Raw genomic sequence first — 27,159 nt, 5'->3', positions numbered from 1 at the left:
TATATTCAACGATTTAGGACTGAACTTAGACGATCAAGCAAGTTACAAAAACTTTAATACAAGTTTAAAAGATTACAGTAAGAAGTAACTGAAATGTATATATTAATGTGGATGTGTGCAAGTAATGATTGTTTTCATTCTATGCCATGACTGCCTTATACTAAAAATGCCTTATTTTAACAAGTAATGGCTCCTGATTAACCTGTGAGTTAATTTATTGACAGTGCTGTCCAAAAGTCTTGAGCCACCCCTCATTTCTTTATATTTTGCTTCCACTGAGCCAGTCTTTCTTGACTTTTTTAACGCGTTCTTGCGCAATAGTGCTTTAGTCTTCCTGAAGGTCTTTCAAAGGTTTTATTTGGATATTGGCTTCTTCTTCACTAATTTTCTGTCCGTCTACTGTTCACTGAAGTCTCATCAGAAATGGTCTCAGTGGAAGGTAGAGAAACAGGGAGGAAAGGCAACATTACACAGGTTTTTATTCAAATCGTCGTGTTTTGGGGCTGTATTTGCAAAAGTATCATCAGACTCATCCACCATGCAGTTCCATCAGCTTTTTTAGCATGACATTGATCCCAAACACTCTGCCAAAGAACAAAAGGCATCGAATATCCAAAGAAGAGTTTTGAACGTCTATCAAGAAATCTGGAGAACTTTTGCTGAAGACAAAAGAAATTACAAGAAAGCTGGTCCCACGAAATATTGACTTTCAAGCTTATTAGAACTGTACCAACTCCTTTTTTGCCTTATGAACTGTATGTTAACGCAGGCTTATACATGTTTCAACAAACTGCTGCACATATTTCCCATTTTCAAACAAAAACGAAGAAATGTGGGGTGGCTTAACACTTTTGCTCAGAACCTCTGAATGTAAAAATGTAAGATACAAACGATGGCTCTGCCTTTGAACCTCAATATCACTTACTTGAATCTCTCTCCCACCTGTCATTAACTTTATAAATCCACTTTCCACGAGTAAAACACATAAAATGTAACAGATTATTATTAATTATTATTAATTGTTATTATTAATTGTTATTATTATTATTATTATTGTTGGAGCCTTGTGGTGGCATTAAATTTATGCAGAAATGTTGATGAAGTTTCAAATAATAGAGTTTCAAAAATGTTCTAAATGAGCATCTTCTAGTGTCACACACTTTGTTGTACATACTGATATGAATAATTTATTAATTCACATTGTACAGCCCACAATTAACTATCCATCCCACTCCACCAATTAAAAACAACCATTCAGCTTAAAATCCTTCACCTGTGAAAAAAATAAAAATAAATCCATCACACAATCTCAGTCTCTTTACACTTTCAGTGGCACAGAATTGCTCTCAAAGTGATTTATCAATATATATTTTTTATCTAGTCTTATTTGTAGTTTTGGTCTTCGTTCTCTTGTTGGCAGAAAACACCCAACCACCAACCCGCCATCTGTCCCCGCTGCTAAATACAGGTTCAGTAGAAAATGTTGGCCAAAATTTGCTCCTGTCCCAAAACTGGACCAACTTAATGTCCTTCTGCTTGGGAACCTCCAGGGTCCTCCAATCACTCAGCTCACCCCCCAGAGAGTTTCCATGCTACAAAGAGCAGATGAATCCTGCCTCTTTAAAGACTGAGTTTCAGTGGAAGGCATAGAGCAGGAGGAGAATGGTGCAAACGCCAATCACCGCGCCAAGGATCAGAGAGTCCCTTCTCTTTCGCAGGTTGATTCGCTGAATGAGGTTGTTGATAGCTGGGAAACGGTCTGAAAGAGTGTAAATTAAGGAAAAATACACAAATATGGGATATAGTAACCTCAGTAACACTATTACTGGCTACATTTCTATAAATCCTAATAAGAAAGACCATTTTCTATCAAATATGTGAGCGCTAATTTTTGAATGTCCTATACTGATTTCAGTCTAGAAATCCTTTAAAGATAACTTTAAAGAAGGCCATTTGGTTCCCCGCATACAACACTGCACATGTGCAACATAAAGGATACTGGCCAGAGTATTGACCTTGCTCTGTATGGATTTCAGCATGCCCCTTTGGAAGGTTACGTTCTCCTTGGTCGCCATAGCAATGCTGAAGAAAAAGAAAGATGTAGCAAAACAGATGAGTAGAGAAAAGTGACAATCCTTCATGTCTTTGCTCTTTATTAGTAATGTAAAAGTACCTCTGACTGTAGGCGAGTTAGAAAATGTAATTTTTATCTTTTCTTTTTTACTTTGGTTGTCTCCACCAAACATCGTGGTGCTGTAAATCCCCTGTGTCATTCAGTACTGTTTCTAAACTTTTTTTTTGTAAACCAAAACTACAGAAAAGGATTTAAAGGGTAAAACCTAAAATTGTGATCATTCCTGCTCATTCAAACACTATTCCTCCCTCCTACATGCAGTATCTTTATGAGATGGTTAGGCACCTATAAGGACAGTACAGATGTGCTGTGGTATTGTGCCTCTTGTTCTAAAACTTGGGCCTCAGGAATCTTCAGAGCAGCAAAGTGCAGCTGAGCAGTTGGCAGGAAAAGTTTCAGGCTCTATGTTACACAAAATAATCAATACAAGCTTCAGAGCCCACCTTCAAGCACTTTGTTCAACTTTTAGTTGTAAGAGCTAATCCCCAATAATCATTTATTTCTCTTACAGTAACCTCTCCACAGCTGTACCAAAAAAGATCCACAAACAGGTTCTATAAACAATAACTAATGGCTAGATGCCAGCAGCAGTGGCTGTGAGTGGTACTGGTTTGCTTATGCAAGGAGAGAAATTACTTTAAAAAGACATGACATGCTGAGAAGCATCATTTAATCTGTTTAAAGATGATGTGACATCAGCCAATTATAAAAGCTTTTAGACTCGTTCACGCCCCTTATATACGACATAATGAATAATATACTATTTAAACATATGTCATTATATTATAGAAAGGAAAATTTTGATTCGAGCAAAAAATGTTCAATTATTCTAAATTTTCACTACATGTAGGATTATGCTAGTATTCAGACTGGTGACAAACAGAACTAGTCATAGGAGACCAATTCCTCCCATCTCAGAGTAAAAGATCCCCAGAGGATGCCGGTGAAAACAAAGTAAATGAAATCACCAGTTGTTTACTCTTTTGGCTGGTAAAGATGATGAGCTGTGTGTGTGTGTGTGTGTGTGTGTGTGTGTGTGTGTTTCGACTGAGCACTGAGAGACTATGACCACTGTGTTCGTCTGATTGTGTTGTGCGTGTGATGTGTGAGCACGGGTGGGTGGGGTCTTAGCATCTCCTGTGGTTTGGAGGTTGTTGAGGGGACAATCTGCAGTCTTGGCCTGGAGCTGTGTTTTGGGGATCATGTTCTCCTCAGTCAGGAAGAATCACTTTGCTGATACCAGCAACCTCGACTAGTCAGTGTTAACCGGCTCATGAGAATCAGAGCTGGAGGACAGAAGTGCACTCTCTAATCAGTCAGTTTTTGTTTTTTGGTGACCTAAACGAGGAATGTTAAACTGTCCAGCAAACTGTTGAATAAAACCCCAGATCACAAATTATGATAGTGCCTCTTAATGCAATATGTGCAGCAAACAGTGCCTCTTCTCCTTGGACTGAGGTCATTAAGATTAAACTAACTACATCTACAAAACTTTTTAAAAGGATAGCCTGTAAACTACAGTTCATTATATTTAAGAAGATAACGTGTTATCTGTCACACCTGAGAGAACTGTAATTTTTAAACCCATTTTTTAACTATAGCCAGAAACCAGAACAATACTCATCTTAAGAGACTTTAAATTATATTGAAAAGAGCCAGCCACATTATAAAGGGGAAACCAATGCAAAGCAACAATGCTCTGTGAGCACATACTTAGCAACAACAAACAAGAAGAAATCTTTGTAAGAACCAGACTCAGATGAATAAGGGAAAGAAGGGCTTACCTTATTGTGTCATCCATCAGTCGATCTGAGCTATAGACAGTGAGAAGGAGAGAAAAACGCAGGGGAAGGGCACTGGTTAGATATTGATACAAGCACTGCAGAATAAACAAGGAATCTGCATGATAGATTTGGCAGAATTTGTATACTTCCTGACACAAAACCAAAGGCCATGCTACAGTATGGTTTGATCTGGTCAAGCTGTTGGAAGACTGATATACTTTTTCACTTTAAAAAAAAAAAAGAAAGAGCTGTGGTAGCTGTTAAATTAAAAAACAGAACAAAACTTGCACAGTTTTGAGTGTCTTTTAGGATCTCCTCCTGTACAATCTGTGAGTCTCTGAGCTTCTGTACTGATTTATCATTAAAATGGGAGCAAAAGCCAGCAAATTGTACACTCGTGCGCCAACTGCAACAGGTCCGTTGATGTTTGCAAGGGCGACAACACCATTATATTTGGCCCATATAGCAGTGACTGAGTTGCACCAAAAAGGCATTAGTTGGGTTTTTTTTTTCTCTTTTTTTTTTTGTTTTGTTCATTTTCCCCTCATGGATAAATCAACTCAGATGCCCGGAGGTTAACGTTCTGCATTACTGCATAAAAGAGGGGAAAGTGGAAGGCACTGCTACACTCCTAATCCCACAAACCTCTTATGCTGTAACACTTGTTTTGTGTCTCAGGTTGCTCATAAGCAAAAAAGCTTTCAGCGGTTTATCTTCTAATTGGAATCAATTTGGATAATGTTCCAGAGAACTAAAGTCAACCAAACAAACAAAACTGCAGGGATTGTATTTCATAGTTCAACAGTCATTCATCTTCCATTCAGCAGCTCCACATCCTCCACCTGCATGCTCAATGTGTGGTTTCCGTTAAGCTCTTAACAATGTTGAGATGAAGTAAGAGAAGGCGCTAAAAGATTTATACCTCACTTGCAAGATGCGAGATCTTCCTGATTGCATCACAGTTTTTGTGATTCTGTCATTCTCTCTCTTGATGGGCAAACATGAGAGGAAACCACCAAGAGCTGGAAAATGTGGCAAAAACTGTAGTTCCTCTAGGTTACTAGCAATTAGGGCAACTAAAGACTATTTTGGTAGCTGACTAATCTGCCAATTTTTCTTTGACTAGTGGATAGTCAGTTATCTTATAACTTTTATTTATGCTCCCTGTGGGCAAACCTCCCGTTCTAGGTTCCAGTACCTCACTTGCTCAAGTCTGCCCACCTGCGAATATCACTCTGTTGTCTTGTACCACAGCAAATCAAAATAATGACCTACGAAACATATCAGTTTACTCAGAATAAAAAGGAAAATGCACAGTTTGTGTTTGTGTGTGTGTGCACGCATGCATCTGCATCATAAACTTTTAGAGCGCTTTTATTTGAATAATATTATGGTTTGCTGCGAGGTCAAGTCAGTCTCAGATATCTGTGCTTCAGTTTTGATAAACTATTACTGGGTACCAATTAGCAGTCCATTTCTTCATCTGTGACTTGATAGAACTCTTTTCTGCTCCAGCTGACTTTTATTTTGCTTTGCAGTGAGTGTTTACAGGAAAGGTGGTAAAGAAAGCCAAGCCCAGACATAACAAGGGACCTTTTTTCACTAGAGCTCCCTACTATCTGTGGTATTGAAAGGTAATATGTCTTATTTAACTTTTTGTCTTCTAGACAGCGAGTGGGCAGGACCAATTGGACTATAATGCATATTCACAATGTGGGCTATGCATCCTTCTGTTCTTGGATCACAGCTGCCCACACTGGCACCAACCTGCTTTTTTTGGCAGTAGTTTGTAAGATCGTAACTGCATTTGTCTGACTGAATGAAATCAGTTACAGGAGGTGAAATGATAACTGGCATCTAACTTCATTATGAGTTAGATGCCAGTTACCATTTCACTTAATAAATGTATTGTGGGAGCTGGTGGGTGGAGTGAAGAAGACTGCAATTAAGCAATTATGCAGTAGGAATAAGACTTTATAGCATTAGAAAAAGACCAGAAATTATATTCTAGGATCTGAGATTTTAAAACATATAAAAACTTGAAATAAGTATTTGGTTAATAAAATATTAAATTAATTGGTGCGAACAAACACTGTATGTCTGAAAGAGGCCAAAGAAGAAGAAGAAGAACTTAAGAATGCAATATGGACAGAGACTGCTTAAAAGATGGAAGGAGGTGCGACAAAAAAAACGAAGCCTTTAACTGTCCTTCACCTGACAGTGTTCTGCTGATAAATAATGAGCTGAAGAGGAAAAAGAGGAAGCTCGGGATCCGCCTTGATTTATGGAGTTTTTATGTGCAGAGATGAGATGTGGCAAAAGATTTATGCTTTATATCCTTCATAATCATTCTGCAGCTATAGTGGTGAGCTTGATTGTGCCATTTATGTATATTAGAATTTCTGTGGTTTCAGCTTTGAGTGGGGTTCTTTCTGTTTCCCTTGGTCAGTTGTTTTCCTGTCGTCATTAAGTCACTCGTTAGCTTCCAGCTAATTGCCCTTTCCATTTTGATGAATCAACCCATACTGTCCATATGATCTGCTGCGATTCACAAACAAATGATCACGCAGACAGAATGCTTATTGACAATTATGTACACTTTGGTTTCACCTGAACAGTATGTTAAAAAAAAAATACTACATGCATTGCAAAATCATGGCTACAAGGATTAAAACAGTACTGCCCACAAGTCCTTTAAAGTTGTCTCAAGCCAATAGTCCTTTAGGCTTTCTGAATGTCTTTCATAGTTTCTGTTTGGCTGCTTTTTCACTCATCTTCAGTCAAATCCTTGTACCTCACCCTTTTCAGAGGAAGGTTTTTTTTTTGTCTTTTAAGCCACTCAAGTGAAAAAAGCACCTAACTAACCTAATATGAATCAGTATTGTGTATACACATAACAGTCGACTTAGCAAAGCACTTTGTTTCTAGCAGCTTGTTGCAAATACACATCATTTGTTCAGCTCAGTCTATGAAAAATGCCAAAGATAACAAAGTTTGATACACACAACATTGTATTTTGCATCAACATGATGATTCCCAAAGAGCTCTTAGCCAAAAACCTGGCCTATGTCAGCATGGTGTGCCTCCCCAGAGCGTGGACCACAACATTATTGATGCAGTGTGGGATCGTCCTGACAGAGAAAAGAAGAAAAGGCAGCCAATATCCAAAGAAGGGCTTTGAATGACCTCCAAAGTTTACATCAAAGTTTAGTTGAAGGGCCAACAGATAACATAAACTGCACGCTCAGTCATCCTGGTAAGGAAATCCCAGAAAGTTCATTCTGTTCATCTGGATGTAGCGTTTCTGGTAGGAGAATCATTTGTCAATGAAGCTATGGTACACGTTTTGCTACTGAGAAGTCCCACTAAAACATTACCAACATTAAGTACTGAGAGGAAAATCAGAACATGCCAGTAAGCAGCTAAACACTTTCAACTCACTGAAATGAGTCTTCTCTCCCAAACCGTAAACAATCTTAATGTTTAAATTGCTTTCACAAGGAAATGGATATGAAATAGATCATAATGGACTGTTTTGTGTGAGCTAGTCAGTGAATATGGTTGATATGGATGATAGATTTAAAATAAGCTGTGGTATTATCCTCATATCATTACAAAAGTGTGAAAAAACATAAATTAACTGACACAAATTGGTCCACAAACACTCTTGTTGGGTAAATCTATAATTAAATCTCTAAACGTCCTCAACTAGTTCTGTGGTAAGTTGTAATGTGATAGAAAGAATACGAGAAAGCACTTCACCGTGTATCCATGGTGCAAACTTAAAAATCGGCAACAGGCTAGACAGACTAAATGCAGGCATCTTGAAGACGACAGAGTGACAGAGAGACTTTGAACACCTGTTTAAAATGCTAGGTGGAAAACCTGAAGAGTTCACCATGATCAAGACCTTGCAAAAAAATTATAAAAGAGATATTGGCATGATATACTGGCCACTACAGTTTTAGAAGTACCAGCCCTGGCTATTTGAGTATTTTCATTATTAAAATGGGCAATTAACTGTCCTTGTTAAAAGAAAACAGATTAACTGGACAACTGTGAAGATAACTAACCCACACAGCCTAAGCACTGTAGTTGTAAAATACCTAACTCTCACCAAATTACTATTGTGTACTTTGCTAAATTACCTAAGTAACTTAGCAAAGTACACAATTATTCAGCAACCATGCTGGTCTTAATGATTAGCAAACAGAAACATTCACAAATTGCAGGTTCTTTGCAGCTGTTGGATGTGGCTCATGGATCGTGCGATTTGATGCCCTTGTTCGTTATGCTGCACTAACTTTTTAATTTTTTATTTGTTATAAAAATGCACAATTTGAATATGTCTTGTTTGATATGTAGATGATATTTAGATGCTTTTTCACTTGAAGCAAAGCACCACATGCAATTCTCATGAACCTGGCAAACAGAGCTTACACATTTAGAAACAGGCAGACTATAGAGCCTAAATGGACACAAAATGATGAGTTGTGACAGTATTTACTGAAATAAAGACTCAGAGCATATCTTAAAGCTTAATAACTCAACTTTGTGAGTGACAAGAAAAGCATCCAGAGAATCATCATTGGATTTCCTTGTGAGTTTGAACTAGAAGTCCTTATGTGACCACTACCATTAAAGCTGTTGCAGCATGAACTTTTAATGGACTTACCCCTCCCTATCTCTTGTTTATTTATGAAGGCTAACCTCTATGGCAAAGAGAAATGGAAAAACAGATCTACAAGGATGGAGAAAGAACCAATGATGGGGCGAAATAACAGATCAGCAGCATTTATAGTAGCTTTAATTACTAAATGGCATCAAGTTACACTTGCCAAAGACTATTATAAACTAAAGCTAAAGCAATGAGTATCAGTGACAAAACTGAAAACAGCTTTCAGCTCTAATATGTAGAAACATCTGACTGCTGTAGAACCACATACTGAAAACTGATGAAAGCTATCTTAAAGTTACAGTGTATAAAACCTCACCACTAGATGTCAGTAGATTATAGACTGGATTCAACTTCATTCAAGTTTTTTTTCTTACACCTTCCAATTTAAGTACATAATCCTAGCTATAGTTGCAGCTTTAGTCAACCAAGAGAGATCGAAAACATTAAATTTAGACTGTACCCAGTAATAGTTGTGGCCAATCGGTGTGTTTCTACTACTGTTTGTGTGTTAAAAAAAACAAACAAACAAGCAAATAAACAAACAAACAAAAAAATAGTCTTTCACTATTTGGTTTGCCATCCTGTCTTTAAGTCTGACGTCATTAGCCATTTCCGGGTCCAAACTCCGCTTCAGGTCCTACAGTCAAACGGACAACGTGGCATCACTGAGAGTTAAAAATGGTCTAAATTCTTTCATCTTTAATAAAATGATGAGTGTGGCTGCTCTACCAGGTGTAACAATTAAATTTAACATCCAGGCATCCACGAAAACAGAATTTATGAAGTTTAACGGAGTTTGAAGTTAGCAGGGAGTTGGCTCGCTAGTTTCCATCTAAAGATAATATAGCATGTTCTGACTGAGGGATTTCAGAAAAAATTAATACATACCGCTCTGCTATCACTTCTGACATAAACAAAGACAAAAAACTAAACAGCAGTGACGTTTGTAGGGTTACTGAAGTTGGGCAAGCTGGTATATAATGATGTGGTAAGTGGTGGCTAGCTACGCAGCTATGGTTAGCATAATATAAACACGGTAAAGCTGGAGGATGAACGCTAACTTTTTTCCACTTGATTCAAGTTAATGTGAGGGTTTCCAATGGTTAGGGACAAATGCAATTGCATGGCAGGATGCTGTAAACGGGCCAAACTTCAGTCAGGAGAACAACTGAGATAATCCATCCACAATACAAGGTTAGTGATTAATATTAGAGGTGGGAATCACCATACATCCCACGATACGATATTATCACAATACTTAACGCACGACACGATATTATTGCAATTTTTTTAAATATTTTGCGATATTCAGATTCTGTACATAAAGGTAAACTTTATCAATATTCATTTTATCTAATATCAAAGTCTCACACTCAGTCTTTCTCTCATTTCAGTCAGTTTTATTGTTGACAAACTGAACGGTTTGTATTACAGTCTAGTCCAACTTAACTGAATGCAACCATCTGGTACAATTATAGCTATTCTGAACTATGCAATTTATGAAAACTATGCAGCCCATTCAGCAGCTGAAGAATTTGAAAGTAAATTAAAACAAAATATAATTTTACATTAAATAAAAAAGTTTTAAACTTAATTAAAATAAAACATGTCTTAAATTTAGTTTATCGCTGCCAAAAAAAAAAGTTAAACACATTTGGACAGTGAAGGAATGTCAGGATTCTTGCTCAGAAAAAGGAGCTGATCAACATGCTCTGAAGTCAGAGCATGTTCCAGTCCACAAAAACTTTTTTTTGTAACAAAATATCGATTTCTGCTGTCCCTGTATCGATACATTATTAGCAAACAAAATATCACAATACTACACACTATCAATTTTTTCCCCCACCCCTAATTAATATGTTGTTGTATTTGCTGGTCTGTAGTTATACTGTAAGGTTTTAAAAACCAATCTTTAAAATGTGCTGCCGAGAGAGGCCAACAGTGATCACTTAATAAACGCAGAGTAGTTTGGACCTGGAAGCAGGTTTATACGTCATCACTTAACAACTGGATTTGGTTAAGAAAATTTAACCAGTCCACTGTTTATATGCCAGATGACAAGCTTATGTAACCATTTACTCTGGAGGAGGCTGTAAATCTTTGTGAAACGAATCCGATAAAAGTCATGGAGTCAGAGAAGCTCACTTCTTCCTGAGGACAGCAATACTGAGGTGAGATGTTGAGGATACAATGAACTTTTCTGTCGGTTAGCACCGCTGTTAGCTATTGTTATCCACTGTTACCGAGCATTAATGAAACTTTTTTTTTTTTTTCCTTAAGTGGACTCAAATTATATTCTCACATGAGAGAAAATACGAGAGTTAATTCGCAGAGTGTCAAACTGTCAGAGAGAAAATGTGATTTTTAAGACACTGAAGCCTAACGTTAGCTGGCATAATAGCTTACAACCAGCTACTGTTGTTAAAGTCGGCTCATTCGTAGCTGAAAATGAGTAATTGCAACAATATCTAGAACACATAAACACGTTTATACACATTTTCATGTGTTAGAGGCCTGACTTCAGCTCAGGTGATGAATCTTGAGGTGAGGAGGAAGAGGATGATTTTTTTTTTTTTTTTTAAGATGCGTGCCACATTGTCTCCTTTCTTTATATTTTCACTCCTATGGTAAAGCGGACCCCTTCTCAGATGATAAAACATAGGTATGAATCTTCATATCTGAAGGTGCAGTCATGAAATAAATAAAAGTTGCTCACTGATATTTGTTTCAGTGGGTTCTCTTAAGAATCAATAGAGATTTGCAAGGATTTCACTCACTGCAGTAGCTTGTAGATTAACTGCAAGAGAGCTGTTTTATAGGCTGCAAATTGATTAGTCTTAGCTGACCAGTTTGGCAGCCTCAAGCCATCATTTGCCAATTTATAAATGGTTCAAACACAGTCATTACACAAGGCCTCCTACTTACATTTTCCACACTAAATTATTGGGGCAGCATGATGAAGCAAAAAAAAGTTCAATAAATTAAAACAGATCATGCAGCTTTACATAAAAGAAACCTCATTATTCATGCTACTTTTCCATAAAAGTCACCTTTGACAAGAGATCATCACAGACTGCGCCAGGAATCGGGAAAGTAAGATTTTCACTCAAATCTCTCATATTTATCGGGTATCTGTGGATAACAGTGATACTCACCAACACATTACATCCCTTTTCTCTCTTTTCCCTTTCCTGTTTTATGGCTTTAATAGGATCAATCAAGTGTAACTCAATCCTCATCTCCAGTATCCACTTTCCCTCCCATCTATGCCAATGGTAAGGGGAAGCCCTATAGATAGTATGGGCTGTGGTTTAATAACATAATTTAATTATCAATATCCTGATCAAATGCAAATGACAAGCAAAACAGCCCGACTGCTGAGAAAGCATCTCAAATGGTAATGTTTAGCTGTGTGTGTGTGTGTGTTTTTAAATAATCTTCATTTTAAAATAATTTATATTACATATTCAGTTAAGATGTTTGGAGCCAAAATATTCTTCGACCCACTCAAGCACTTGAAGCATTAACTTGTCTCCCTCATGTGCTAAAACGAGCACACCTAAATATTCACTGATCAGCCACGAAATTGAAGCCATCTCCAGCTATTATGTCACAGGAGTACTGTCTGGTACTGGGATGCTGTTAAAGCATCCATTGTGTTATGTGGGTTGTATGATACATCCACTGAGCAGTTTCTGTGGTGTGGTATACACTGTTCTCTGTGGGACGCCAACCCCATCAGGGGGTTGCTCGGTGTCCAATAACATGGGCAGTAATGTGTTAGAGTAGCATCCATATGAATGCTAGGACCAAATGTTTCCCACCTGAACAATTCATGGTAATGAAATGTCATGTTATACAGTTCAGCAGTCAGCAGTACCTATGTGATTCTTGAAAACCACTGGACTTACACAGGCTGAATTGTACTCCAGTTAACCATCAATATTGAGTGTTTTGTGAACGCTAGAATACCTCTGCTCATTTTTTATTCTGTTTAACTCAGCAATACCTTTGATTATATCCTTGAGCTCTAACAAATGTGTTGAATCCATTTCCTTCCTCTCAATTATTTACATCCATTTCTTTTGGCCTGCAGTCCTCTTCTTCTTCATCTTTATTTGCACATTGCTATATATCTTGGCATGTTGCTGCCACCTATAGGTCAGTATAGAAGAGTCACAGCATTTGTAGCACCGCATTCCATTTCCTTCTGGACAACACAAAAGAAATGGGGGACGACAAAGAGAAAAATAGACACAGCACACCAACCAGTCATGGCAGATGGCCGTCTTCTCTGAGCCTGGTTCTGCTGGAGGTTTCTTCCTGTTAAAAGGGAGTTTGTCCTTCTCACTGTCGCCAAACCGCTTGATCATAGGGGTCATATGATTGTTGGGGTTTTCTTTGTTGTATTATTGTAGGGTATAGCTTACAACATAAAGCGCCTTGAGGTGACTGTTGTTGTAATTTGGCACTGTATTAAATAAAACTGACTACAGACCTACAGAATACAGAGATGAGGGAGCCATGGACACTTTCACTGCAGTATTAAATTTACTGATACTGTTTATCAGTACCATTAAATAGGTGCTATAAAGACATACCGTCAAAAAACAAACAAACAAACAAATAAACAAAAAACACAGAGACATATGGTACACCCTAGGCCACTTCCACTCCCAGCAGAGCTTCGACAACATTCCATTGGTAGACTAGGGACATTGAGTCATTGCTGAACCTGCTACACAGAGCTGTGGCTGCAAGGTAGTTGGTGTCTGGCATGGGTGTAACCCCTGAACCAAATGGTTGACACTGAAGGTGAAGAGCGTAATCGAACTAAAGAGGGAGTCCTAACCTAGCTTGGTTAGCCTGTGGGACTTTGGAGGCAGCCGATAGTTACCAACAGGCCAAGCAGAACACATCTCGGGCAGTGCCTGAAGCAAAAACTGGGCTGTGGGAGGAGTTTGGAGAGGCCATGGAAAAATACTTTTGACTGCCTCGAATGGTTTCTGGAAAACAATCAGTCGACTCAGGAGGGGAAAGTGGTGGTCTACCTGCACTGTGTATAGTGCGGGTGGAGCACTGCTGACTTTAACTAAGAATTTTGTTGGACGGTAAAAGATCTTTGACAATCCAAAGGTCTGATTGGCAAACTGGGGTGGTTGTTCCCATCTTTAAAAAGGGGGACCAGAGGTTGTGCTCCAACTATAGGGTGATCACACTCCTCAGCCTCCCAAAACCTATGTCAGGGTGCTGGAAAGTAGAGTATCTGAGGTTCGACTAACAGATGGTTAGTCGAACCTCGGGATACAGGAGGAACAATGTGTTTTTTGTCCCAAATAACTGCCCTGGTCACGGAACACTGGACCAGCTCTTTATACTCTTGAGAATGATTGAGGGTTCATGGGAGGTAGCCCAAGCAGTCTACAAGTGTTTTGTGGACTTGCAGAAGCCATACCCTCTGAGTATTCTGTGTGAAATGCTTCGGGAGTATGCGTGGTCAGACCCGTTGCTAAGACCCATTCGATCCCACAGAAACTGTTGCTTTGTCCGCATAGCCAGCAATAAGTCAGACTCGTTCCCAGTGGGTTTTGGACTTTGCTAGTGCTGCCCTTTGTCACAGATTCTGTTCATTTTTTCTGGAGCAGTTTGCTCCAGGCTGCCCTGGGAATCTCTTGGTGTTTCCTCAAACAAGCTGGAGGAGGTGGCTAAATTAACATTTAAGATACCTGTTAAATACAATTTAATGTTGTTGAAACAGGAGCATTACTGACCTTCGTGCTAGTTGCTTCGTGTTAGTTACTAATTTAAATGCAAATTTATATTTAACTGAACATATAGTAAAAGTGTAACTGCTTTATTTCAAAGACATAAAAAAATCCATAAAATGCTATGCGATTAAAGTTATTTAACTAGACCACACTGTATTTTAAAGGGTCATTACATAAACATCAATTTCAGTATATAAATATTAGCCATGCATTGTGGGAGCAGGTAAAGCCTGTTAGAAAATGAATGGAGAGGTCTTTGAGAGGGAATAATTGCAGCATTATTCCTTTGAGAACTTGATATGGGAAACAAATGCAAATACTAATCAGTCACACTGCTATGTATTGGCCATGTAAATAGCTCTGTGGTAAATTTGTGTTTCGTTTCTTTGTGTGGGTATGTTTGTGTGTGTGTGTGCGCCCTGCTGCTATCCAATTTTACTTTCCATGCAGTGTGCATCTAACACCTCTGGCACAAACACAGGGAAACGCATAAAAAAAAGAACCACATGCTGTTCTGCAGGGGTTGAGAGTCAGCCAAAAGATTGTGGGATATTAAGGTTGCTAGAGATCAGGATTTGATCTTCTATGTCATGCATGCTCATATAAGACCTTAAGTTATGAATTAACAGAAGACTTTCACATCTGCTATGAAGTAAACGCATGAAGAGAACAAATGAATGTGTCAGAAAAAGACATTTTTATTTGTTTTTCCCAAATCATGGGCCTGCGCCATCAAGGTTATTCCAAAAAAATCGGACTATTTCACATTTAGGGTGGCAACCTTATTCTACTTTTAACTGCTATGGTTAAATAATACAAATGCTTTGGGAACTTACTTTCTCAGATGCTCATGCTCCTTTAGGAACAGCTCTGTTCTTCTGTTGTTGACCCCAGAACCGCTCTTGTATGTCCTAAAAAGGCAGGCAGATACACTCGTGAATAATACTTTTTTTTTTTTTTTTTTAATGAATGGTAATTTTCAACATTTAGGCAATGTCAGAATTACTTGTGTGTCAAAATCAAGTTTTCAAAGTGTAGATAAGAAATAAATCTAAAATGACAGCCCAAGTTAACAGGCGACAGCCTTGATCCCAATTCTTGTCTCTGTAACTATGCATACATCAGAATCAGAAGTCAATCAAAAAGGAGCAATCTGTAAGGCTGCCAATGTAATTTTCACAAGCAGATTGCCACAGGGTACCAAAGGCTGGCTAACTTTCAAAGTGAGGTGACAATCTGCGTTTTATCCTGCAGATCTCACTCTTCTTTGCAAGGACCACTAAAACACACAGCATATACAAGGAATATAAAAATGTAAAGGCCTTGTTCCTTAAACTGCACATTAGCAATGTGATAACATCGTTAAAGGTGTTAATCGCTTTACTGGTATGGTAGTGCTTTACTAATTCACACAAACTGCTAATATTTGTAGCATATATGGTTATTGCATACAGTGATTATGTAATGATTAATTAATCAGAAAAGCCAGACAGAGAAGGTAAGCATTTTAAACTTTTTTTTTTTTTACGACTTGATTGTCTTTCATGACTCTTTTTGTGTTTCTAACCCATTCTTTTTTTTAACACTGCATCAAATAACTAATTTCCTTTTTGTATTTTCACACCAAGGATGCCACCCTTTGCAATAATAATAATAATTCTTCAGACTAAATATTGTGTTTCCATAAAACTATAAGCCATGATTGGTCAACTGCTCAAGTAGGTCTGAGTCTGAGAAACTGCAGGGACATTTAAAAATAATGATTCCTTAAATGTGTCATTTTTGTCAGATCTTTTGAATTAAAGCTGCTGCAGTGAACAAAGCAAAATTCAAAGAACTGTTTGAAGGGCCTAACACAGATCCCTGAGGATCTGTGTTAGGCCCTACCCTGTTCTCATTATATATGCTTCCTTTAAGTGCTATCTTTGAGAAATACCACATTGCTTTTCATTATTATGCCGATGACATCCAGATTTATTTTGAGTTAAATGATGATCTAGCTCTGTCCTTGAGTAGCTTTCGAGAGTGCATGTGTGAGGTCAAGCAATGGCTTCTGGCAAATACTCTTATCCTTAATGATAAGAAAACTGAAATTATGATCTTTGGTAGTGACGCTCTCCGTGCCAAACTTCATGATGCCTTTGGTTTTCTCACTAGCTCCTTCTCTGACACTGTTAGAAATCTGGGTGTGCTACTTGACAGCTCATTTAAACTTGATAAACAAGTGTCTGCTGTCGTCAGATCCAGCTTTTACCAACTTCGCCTTATTTCTAAGGCCAAACACTATATCCCGCACAATGATCTGGAAAAGCTCATCCATGCCTTTGTAACGTCAAGGCTAGATTATTGTAATTCACTTTATTTTGGTCTCCACTCTACCCTTCTACATAGATTACAGACAGTCCAGAATGCCGCTGCACGCATTTTAACTAAAACTAAGAAGTTTGCTCACATCACTCCCGTCCTTGCTGATCTGCACTGGTTGCCTGTGAAATTTCGTATTCAATTTAAAATTCTGTTGCTTACTTTTAAAATTACTAATAACACAGGACCAAGCTATCTTAAGGAACTCTTAAACTCATATGCTCCTGCGAGGGCTTTAAGATCATCCTCACAGTTATTGTTGGTTCAGCCCAGATCTCGTTTGAAGTCTAGAGGTGATCGAGCGTTTGCTCTAGCTGCACCTGAGCTGTGGAACAATCTTCCGATTGGCATCCGGGCGTCTGATTCTATTCAATCTTTTAAATCACACCTTAAAACATATCTGTTTGAACTTGCTTTTTCTACCAGTTAAATACTGGCCTTGTTTGCAGTGAGTTATTCTATTAATTTTTCTGTTTGTCTTGCGTTGTCTATGTTCTCTATCACTGTGTTTGATGGTACAGCTTTACTTTGCTATAGCTATGTGCTATAGTTTACTCTTATTAGTGGTTTTTACCTGTGAACATAATTCCACACTTATATGACTCTGATATCATAGTGTTAATTGTTTTATTCTTTTATTCTTTTATGTAAAGCACTTTGGCATGCCCTTGGCTTTTAAATGTGCTCTATAAATAAAGATTGTTGTTGTTGTTGTTGTTTTCCTAGAGAATAAAAAAAGGAGAAAAAGAGATTTTTTTTTTTATGGTTAATGAAGAAACAGAAAAAGAACTGTGCTCTCCTCTACTGAGCAGTCAGAAGTGATGAATGGGCGTTGCACCACTCACAAAGTAAACACAGCAAACCCATTCTTTTCTGTTTGATGAATCTCTAGCTATCAGCAGCCCTGAACTGCTGACTCCCATGCCTTCTTCGTTTCTGGTCATTTAACACTGCCCTACCCTCTCGTCGAGCAGGGGAGGAGGAAGGCTATGAGCACATATAGTACACCCCAGAGTGACTGCCTTGAGCCCAATCTGACCACCCTAGCAACTGGGCTGATGCTTCTGTGGGACCAGAATTCTTTGTACTGACAGACCGATTCATCACTCCGGCGAGGCTTTTTAAAAGGGCACCAATGTAAATCATAGAAAACTGTCATTTTTGTTGCTGACATTTAAAAATCAAAGCAGGAGAAGAAGGGTTGTTACATCTCAGCTCAGCTCTGCAGCATGCTATTACTATGAATGTGGTGTGTGTGTGCTTCAGTAGTCTGTAAGCACAACGCAAGTTATTGATATGGTGTTTGATAAATGCCTCACTGTTTCATTTGAGTGCTTGTATCAATTAGATAGTTTGGACTCCTTCTTGTTACCAGTATGGACATGGAAAACATATTCTGAAACGTGTGCTGGTCCATTTACTTCACAGCCAAGAGCTCTACTGCCCTCTGCCTGACAAAAGAGAAAATGCTTAGCTGCACCAGATATTCCATCACTGTATTAATGTCATGATATTTTACACATTTCTGTACTGACCCCAAAATTGTATTTTATAAAAGCATCTTGTAACTACGTTAGTGTTCAGATAGGCCAAGGCTTAAACTGTGCTGCCAAGAAGACAATGTAAAAACACAAAGTCCAGAATTCTGTGATCAGGAAATTGTTTTTGCTGTTTTCGACAACAGAATTTTGTCATATATTTTCAAGTCACATCTTATTGCTTTCTGTCTATTATTTGCCAGTATTGATATTTAGGATCATTCAGATAAGGGGTGGTCTCTTTAATTAAAAGTCATTTTCCGGTTGCTAGGCAATAAGTTGTCACATCATGCTAGAAAACTGTATGAAAATGCATTTTTTTGCACTTAAAAGATCAGACAAAGGTGCTTTTAAAGTGGTGAAAAAGCAGAACAAACATTAAAGTGGAAAAAAAAAACCAAATAAAAACAATTGGCCAAAAAAAAAAAAAAAGCTCCACCGATGTCCTATGTAATGAAGTGGCTCCTAAAATAAAGAGATACATTTGCGTCCTTAAAAAAATATATATTACTTTCAGTGATTTCAAATGTAATGAAAATCCTGATTAATACTTTATTAAGTAAAGATTCACACTATATTTGATAACCTCTCCCGTCCTCTGTTAAAACAGAGAGAATAAAATCATGCATTTGACTGCTCCTTTACTGCTGCTGGTGGTTAAGGCATCATTTTCTAGCAGTGTCTGATTCACCAGAATATCTGTCATTCCATCGGTATTTTACCTTCTTCTTGTGCTGGACTCAAGACACACTCGAGGCTCCAATGACTTAATACAACATCTCGTGACACAAATTGGTATTACACAAAAGTCTGCTTAGTATCCTGTACCCTATCCTTAGTTTCATAATTTAAATGAAAAACTGCACCCAACGCTGTTTAATCTGTTGTTTTTTCACACTCAGGTCATTCTGGAAAAATGTAAACTATTTTAATTTATAGTAAGCTCCTTAAGAGCTTTATAAATTACTTAATGAATACTACATTTGTATATTTATATATAGTTAAGTGAGTGTATTCCTATTGAACATGTATGCCTGCCTGCAAGACGCCTCTGCATGAGAACTCTTCTCTTTGTACTCTAGATGGACAGGGAAGGATCAATAAGAATTCTGCAGTACTCACTGTTTGCCATCATCAGTGCCTTCACAGATCAATAAGCCACTGCAAAAAGAAGACTCATGGTCTAGGGAGACCTTCGTTTCAATAAATTCCCTCAAACTGTGCAAATCTGAAGAGAGGATGCACTTCCTCAATGCAAGGCCAAAGAGAGCACGAATCTTCTATTTGTTCAAGAACATGCCAAATGGAAGTGAAGTTTCAATTATTCCTCTCAGGAATAAGGTCTACGACATAAGAGCAGTGCTTGACCGTTTTTATTGCTCAGCACCCTTTCAGATCAAAACACAAGAAAGCATGCGTGTGTAGGATCTTATCATTTACTATAATATAATAAACAACAACGACATTAATAAAAATAATAATTAATTAATTAATTAAAACATTCCCACACTTCTATAAAAGCTAAATGAAATTAGAAGGTGCTGTGGCTGAGTACTCACTCAATGTCTTTCCTGACAGACCCTAGAAGGTCTTCCCTTTCCCGGATGGCCAAAAAGTTGCCTTTGGTTTTGTGGAATTCATGTGTGTAGTCCTTCGAGGAAAATAAAGGTTTTTTTAAAAAAAAAAAAAAAAAAAAAAGGATTACAGGAAAGACAGAGAAACAAACAAGTGGTAAACAGGACAAAACTGAACCACTAAGGCTAGGTTCACACTGCAGGTCTTAGTACTCAATTCCAATTTTTTGATCAAATCCGATTTTTTTGTCTACTTGTTCACACTACAAATAAAATGTGACAGCAAACACGCTTTAGTGTGAACCCTCAAAGCGGCCCGCATGCACAAAAGAAGACGTCACACACAACGCGCTCTGCTTAGACCCAGACCAAACAGTATTGTTTGACTGATGGCCGTTAATATAAAGACTTGTTTCGGACTTTACGTTTCCCAATTTTGCTTTAAGTTATAAAGTTATTTACATATGGCCTAATAATTATCCTTATTGCTGTTTTAGAGAGGAGCGGTGCTTCAAAGGATAGTTGCAGATTTCTGTCAGAATCTGCAGATTATACAGTACAAATATAACGTTTCTCCAATGTTGTCTTCCCAACAGTTTCACTAACATCTGCACGGGACGGCCAGGAAGCGTTCGCGATGTCTTATCGGGCGCTTCTCCAGCGCTGATAATTGGTGTCTGTCTTGTGTCAGTGACGTAGAAGACTGATTTAATGCGACCTGACCATTCAAGCAGCAGTCCCTTTCTAAAACATCAGATATGTATTGGATTCAGCACCACATACGAAAGTGACCCAGATCGGATTAGAAAATATCGGATTTGTGCCGTTCACACTGTCATACCATTATTGGATATGGGTCGCAGAGGGTCAAAAAAGTCAGATTTGATGCACTTTCGCCTGCAGCGTGAACGTAGCCTAAGACTCAGTATGTGCTTTAGAAAGTAGTTCTTGGGCTCTTCATTGAGTTCAGTAACTGTAACTGAGAAGAAGTCGCTATGAAAGAAAATTATTTCAATTAAATAAAAATTTAAAAAAAGCTATAGAAAACAGATGAGCGACAGGAAAAAAGGAACAAGACAGCAAACCTGTAGGATGTCCCTGTGCCTCTGGAGCGTGTGCATGAGAGCAGCGTTGAGAGCAGCTGCGCCCGGAGAGTTGGTGTACTCCGCCATCTTGTCATTCACTGCAGTCAGCTGAGAGAGAGAAGGAAACAGAGTGGACGGATGGATAGACACGAAGGACGAGGCATATATCCATTTCTGTTCTTATTATATTCTTTTTGCCGTCCTTTTCCACTGACCTGAAACAATTTACTTACTTTGGCTAGCAACTGTTCAATCTCCACTGACATGGTGTCAAACATCCTGTCCTGGGTAGAGTTGTTTAGCAGAGGTGTGGTGTCTGACCTGAAAGGAAAAATAAGATGGAAGAATATTAAGAATTTTTATTTAAAGCAGCTTATTTGTAATTGGTTTTTAACTCACATTAAAAAAATCTTGTACGGTTTTCTTGTGTTTAATGAACAAGAAATGTGCTTTATTTCATAGCAGAAATTACACATTCATCAAATAAAGAATTTAAAGCTGTTAGTAAAAAATAAATAACTGTAATCAAACAGAAGTAAGTAATCAAGTTTTTTTTTTTTCTTGATTGGTAATGTTTCAAAAGCCTACTTGGTCTCAAAATCCTTAAGGTCTGCAATAAAGAAACATGTAGTTTTTGTGTTAGAATATTCCATTCAAGCTACTTTAGGGGTGGCTGTAGATTAGGAGAGCAGGTCATCCACTGATCTGAAGGTTGGTGGTTCAATCCCTGGCTGCTCCAGAATGCATGCAAAATATCCTTGAGCAAGATACTAAACAAAATTTGCTCTCCATTGCATCCATCAGAGTATAGGTGTGTGATTAGTAGACAGAAAGTAATTAGGCATAGAGAAAAGTGCTTGGTGTATGGGTGAATGAGGCATGCTGTATAAAGCGCTTTGAGTGCTTTTGGAGACTTAACCTCTTTTTTTTTGCTGATTAACAAATATGCATTTTAACGATTACAATTCAGGCTAGATATGAAAAATCTGAATGATGAATATAATTAAAAATAATAACATTTTGACTAGTAACCCATTTTCAACTCCAATAAAATAAAATAAAAACATTAAGTTTAAGCTTTGGAACCAATCTTTGCTTTCATTATATCTTTATATCTTTTCACTATATCGTTGTTTTTAAGAATAATATTAAATATGTGATTAAATATGACAACAATAAAATACAATAAATACATCTTTACATTTGGTAAAGATTTATTGCTAGAAGAATATTAATTGTTTCAGCTTTTTAGTAGTTATTAACTCTGCAGTTGAGTGAGAAGCCTTAATCTTACGTGTCTCCTCGACGTCCATCTCTGGAGCTGCTGTAGCTGGTGCATAATTTACTGAAAGAGACCAACTTCAGGTCAAGTTCGTTCTCCAACTGTCTGGCCTGCTTTCGCAGATCTGTAACAGAAGCACACAACCCAGTAAAATACTTAAAAATAACTAAAACACCATCAATTAAGTATTACCCCAGAGTAGAAAATAGATGGTAGATAGATAGATGGTCCATTCAACTTTCTTGTAATGCCATTTTCTTAATTAGCAACTCAACATGAAGACAACTTGACTCTACTGCTCAGCTGTGATGTCTATTTTGTCTGTTGCTGACTGTGCAGAGAGTGTATAGTAGAGTATGAGAGCTATGTAGAACAAAATTTCACCATGACAAGATTTTCAAAACTGAAAATCTTTTTGTGCATCTTCTATTAAAAATATTTTATATCAGATATCCAAAAAATGTAACACTGAAACTTATACAGAGGAATAATTTATGTTAAACACTAGGGCTGGGCCATATCATACCGTTCACGGTAATATCGGTATAATGTTGGGCAATGATAAGAAAATGAAATATCGCGATAGAATATGGGTAAAGCGTGCATGCGCAGTGCCTTTGTTTTCATACGTACCTGGCGGAAAAAGCATGGCGGCGACAGAGAATGAGAAGGGCGAAAGCGGATCGTTGAATGAAACGGATGAACCAGAATTGGTTTGTAAAAATGGTTCAGTGGTGTGGAACTGGTTTAGCTTTCGTCCGTCAGATACACACCAAAGCACTATTTTTGGTAGAGCATGCTAGCGGGCCGTCGTTATTACCGTGTTTTTTGGAAAATAAGTCGCTCTTAAAATCAATCCTTTGATTTTCTGAAAAATCGAAGTGCGCCGTATGTATGAATTCTGGTTGTGCTTACTGACCTCGAACCGATTTTATGTGGTACACGGCGCTCAAAAATCTGTCAAAAAATGTTTTAGTACGACTTTGCTAAGCTAAGAACCCGCACCGCTTGATGGATTGTCAGAGCATTACGGCTACCGTAGGCAGGAGTCTCGCCGAGTAATACGTACTGTGCTTCAACATAATATTACCGTATTGTGTGTGTATAACCTCTTTTTAAGTTTTGTGGATATTATACATGGTTATGCTGAGGATATGTCGGCCCATTTCCACTGGAAATGCCTTTTTGGTTAAACTGTCAGCAAGAAATTTGCATTTACACTGTTAAATTTTTATATAGCTTTAATGCACATAAAAAACAGCTGCTTGTTTAAGTGAAAATACATTGATGGGGTTTTTTTTTTGCATCAATAAAGTTGTGGAGTTTTAAAGTATTTTGTCTCGCGTCAGTTATATCGTCAGTTATATCGTTATTGCAAATTTCAAAATATATATCGTGATAAATATTTTTGGCCATATTGCCCTGCCCTATTAAACACTTTCTAGCCAATTTGTTTAATACACACATCCAAATACTCATTAAAGCAAATATCATAATAAGAAGAATCAGAATCGTGTTTATTGGCCAAGTATATGTGCAAACACGGTTCCGGTAGATGGTGACACTCTCAGACAATCAATTAGATAAGATAAGACTTTATTGATCCCACAACAGGGAAATTTTTGCGTCAATTCAATGCATTTAGGCATAGTCAAGTCAAGACATAGTCAAGACAACCTGTTGAAGTTCAAATTGTCAAGGAAGGTTATTTGTGTGACTTGAATGTGGCATGGTTGTTGATGGCAGATTGGGTGGTCTGAGTATTTCACAAACTCAGACTCAGGATTTTTCCGCATGACCATTTCTAGGGGTTACAAAAAATGGTCCAAAAACATAAAATATCAACATAAAATATCAAGTGAGCAACAATTCCCTGGCAGACAATGCCTTGTTGAAGACAGAGGAGAATGGGCAGACTGCTTCAAGTTGACAGGAAGGCAACAAGAACTACTTAAATGGAAAACAAAAACAATTGTAATAACCAAAGTATGGAGAAGAACATCACTGAATGCACTATACATCAAACCTTAAAGCAGATAACCTACCTACAGCACACTGGGTGTCATTTCTGACAGCTAAGGACAAAACAGGGTAGTAAGATTACAGTTCACAGGTTCACCAAAGATGGACAGTAGAGGATTGGAAAAACGTTGCCTGGTACATGTGTCTTAATTTCTGCTGCAACATTAAAATAGCAGGATCCTAAAAAAACAGGAAAACATGGCTCCATTTGGCCTTGAATCAACAGCTCAAGCTGATAGTGGTGTTATAATGGTCTGCTGGCTATTACCAGGTCCCTTATCTCCAAATGAGCATCAATTAAATGCAGCAGCCTACCAGAGTCTTGTTGCTGACCATATCCATCCCTTTATAACCACAGTTTTGATGGCTGTTTCCAGCAGGATAACACACCATTCCACAAACCTCAAATCACCTTAAACTGGTTTCCTGAACATGATAATGACTTTACTGTGCTCAAATGGCTACCACTGGCTTCAGATCTCAATAGAGCATTTTTGGGATGTAGTGGTACAGGAGATTCACAAATTGGCGCCAACTGTGTGATGTTTTCATGCGAATATAGACCAAAGTCTCTGACCAAAGTCCGCGTTTACCCAACATGGTACTACGAAGATGAAATGTCCCATGAGCAATTTAGTTGTTTTAGTTGTGACTTATTCAGGGAGTACCCCGCCTCTAATCTAGTGACAACTGATACAGTTGTATCAGTTGTCACCGGATTGGGGGGGGGGGGCAATTTTACAAAATATGCGATTTCTTTTTCTGCATTAAACATCAACAAAAAAAACTCCTGTGCTACCGAAAGCTAAAGCAACAAGACCGTTATAGCAACAAAGCTCATTGTTTTAACACTACATTAACCAAGGGGGGAAAAATATGAAAACGCTATCTGCTCACTGCCGACAATTAACGAAGCAGCTGATACACTCGATGTGCCAGGCTGATAAGCTGTTTAGATCAACGACACGGCTTAAACCGCCGAAGGAACAGAGTTAAATTAACTTACACGGCGTCTAGTTCGCTAGCTTGTTGGGAGCTAACTTGTTATTGTAGTGGCATGTATGTTTTTAAACCATGTTTCTTACAGCCAGAGGTGGGGTGACAGGGGCAAATTAATTGCTGATATTATGAAAACGGTTAAAAAAAAAAGTGCTGTTATAATACTACTTGCTGTAAACAGGCTCGAGTGTTGCCTTACCTTCCCAGTACGTGCTGCTTCCTATTCCTGCCATCTTTGTTGTTCTGCGACGTCATCAAAATCCGGGTACTGTCACGTGTCAGCAGAAAACGTAAAGGACGTGCCGCACGACCGCGTCAGCCAATCAGCTACAACACAGCGTCACCTAGAGACCAGTAGCAGCCTGGGCAGAGTAAGACCCAGCTTTAAAATGCCACCATCTGTTAGCACAAATGACTGTAGAAAACATTGGTTATTGCAATAACACGTATTTTTATTATTATTATCTTTTTTGGGGAGGGGGGGTGGCAGATATTTAAACTTTACTGATAAATTCTCCAAGTAAAAAAATACCAGGGTCAAAAAAAAAATGTCCTATGACAACCCAATTGGCTTTTGGGATGTGATGTCACATATTTAGAATCTTACCAAAATTTTGATCCTTTGATCATTTGATCCTTGAATCCATAAATGAAAAGCTGCTGTCCCCTCTATCCCTGCATGGTTCTAAGCTACGTTTTCTTTCTTGTTTCTGTTGTTCTTGTAGTTTTTGTCCTCAGATAAGGTTTAAGTGTCTGTGTTGTGCAGCTGGTCTGGTCTGTCTCTAGACAGGCCAGGCTGCACCCACCAGTAAATGGTGGAGGCTCACAAGGACATACTCAACACACAAGTTTCTGGCTTTCTGAACAACTCTGCACGAGGGTTTCTCCGACGACGGCAGGGCAATGAGGCACAGCCCCCCGTCCCCCGGTGACCCTGCTATGCCCACCTTCTTAGGGAAACCCTCTGCAGAGGAACCGAGAGAGCCAGGAACTTGTGAGTTGTGTACGTCCACTCAGGCATCATTCATACTTCCTCTGTAGGCAGTTCCTGTCAGAAGGAGGAGGCACAGCAGGAGCGTCGGGGGGCGGAAGACGGTGCCTCAGTGCCTCTCTCCTTCTGACATTGTAAAAAAAAAACCATTTATAATTATTTATATGTAGGTAATGTCCTGAAGAGCTTGCTAACCACTTTTTCCTCTCTCTCTGTTTGTTTCTCGTCTGTTGTTGTGTGTGTTTGTGTGTATTGTCTCTTTCAGACAGCTGCTGGTCCTCACCTCTGCAGTGCTGCCGTCTCCTGTATCCCTGCATGGTTCTAAGCTACGTTTTCTTTCTTGTTTCTGTTGTTCTTGTAGTTTTTGTCCTCAGATGAGGTTTAAGTGTCTGTGTTGTGCAGCTGGTCTGGTCTGTCTCTAGACAGGCCAGGCTGCACCCACCAGTAAATGGTGGAGGCTCACAAGGACATACTCAACACAAAAGTTTCTGGCTTTCTGAACAACTCTGAACGAGGGTTTCTCCGATGAGGGCAGGACAGTGAGGCACAGCCCCCCGTCCCCCGGTGACCCTGCTATGCCCACCTTCTTAGGGAAACCCTCTGCAGAGGAACCGAGAGAGCCAGGAACTTGTGAGTTGTGTACGTCCACTCAGGCATCATTCATACTTCCTCTGTAGGCAGTTCCTGTCAGAAGGAGGAGGCACAGCAGGAGCGTCGGGGGGCGGAAGACGGTGCCTCAGTGCCTCTCTCCTTCTGACATTGTAATACAAAAAAACCCATTTATAATTATTTATATGTAGGTAATGTCCTGAAGAGCTTGCTAACCACTTTTTCCTCTCTCTCTGTTTGTTTCTCATCTGTTGTCACATGATCTCAGGGACCTGTTGGAGATGCATGGATATTAATGATCTCTGATATATGTCGGTGCCTGTTCATGCAG

General features: G+C 38.5%; 1 protein-coding gene across 1 annotated transcript; it reads right to left on the bottom strand.

Annotated features, from left to right (window-relative positions):
* Positions 1-462: 462 nt before the first annotated feature.
* Positions 463-25,560, bottom strand: gosr1 (golgi SNAP receptor complex member 1). The gene is made up of 9 exons (XM_040009651.1): positions 25,428-25,560; positions 22,220-22,331; positions 21,159-21,246; positions 20,926-21,033; positions 19,826-19,917; positions 15,201-15,275; positions 3,919-3,948; positions 2,000-2,082; positions 463-1,759 (listed from the first exon to the last, which is right to left on the bottom strand). Exons 1-9 carry the CDS (start codon positions 25,459-25,461, stop codon positions 1,635-1,637), a joined length of 747 nt encoding a protein of 248 aa, XP_039865585.1. The 5' UTR covers positions 25,462-25,560; the 3' UTR covers positions 463-1,634.
* Between the last annotated feature and the right edge of the window lie 1,599 nt (positions 25,561-27,159).

The sequence above is a fragment of the Simochromis diagramma genome, unplaced genomic scaffold (assembly GCF_900408965.1).
Source record: "Simochromis diagramma unplaced genomic scaffold, fSimDia1.1 OVJJ01000344.1, whole genome shotgun sequence".
In the NCBI taxonomy this organism is placed as follows: Eukaryota; Metazoa; Chordata; class Actinopteri; order Cichliformes; family Cichlidae; genus Simochromis; species Simochromis diagramma.
The sequence above is the reverse complement of the archived record's forward strand: the minus strand, read 5'-3'. Positions and strand labels throughout refer to the sequence as shown.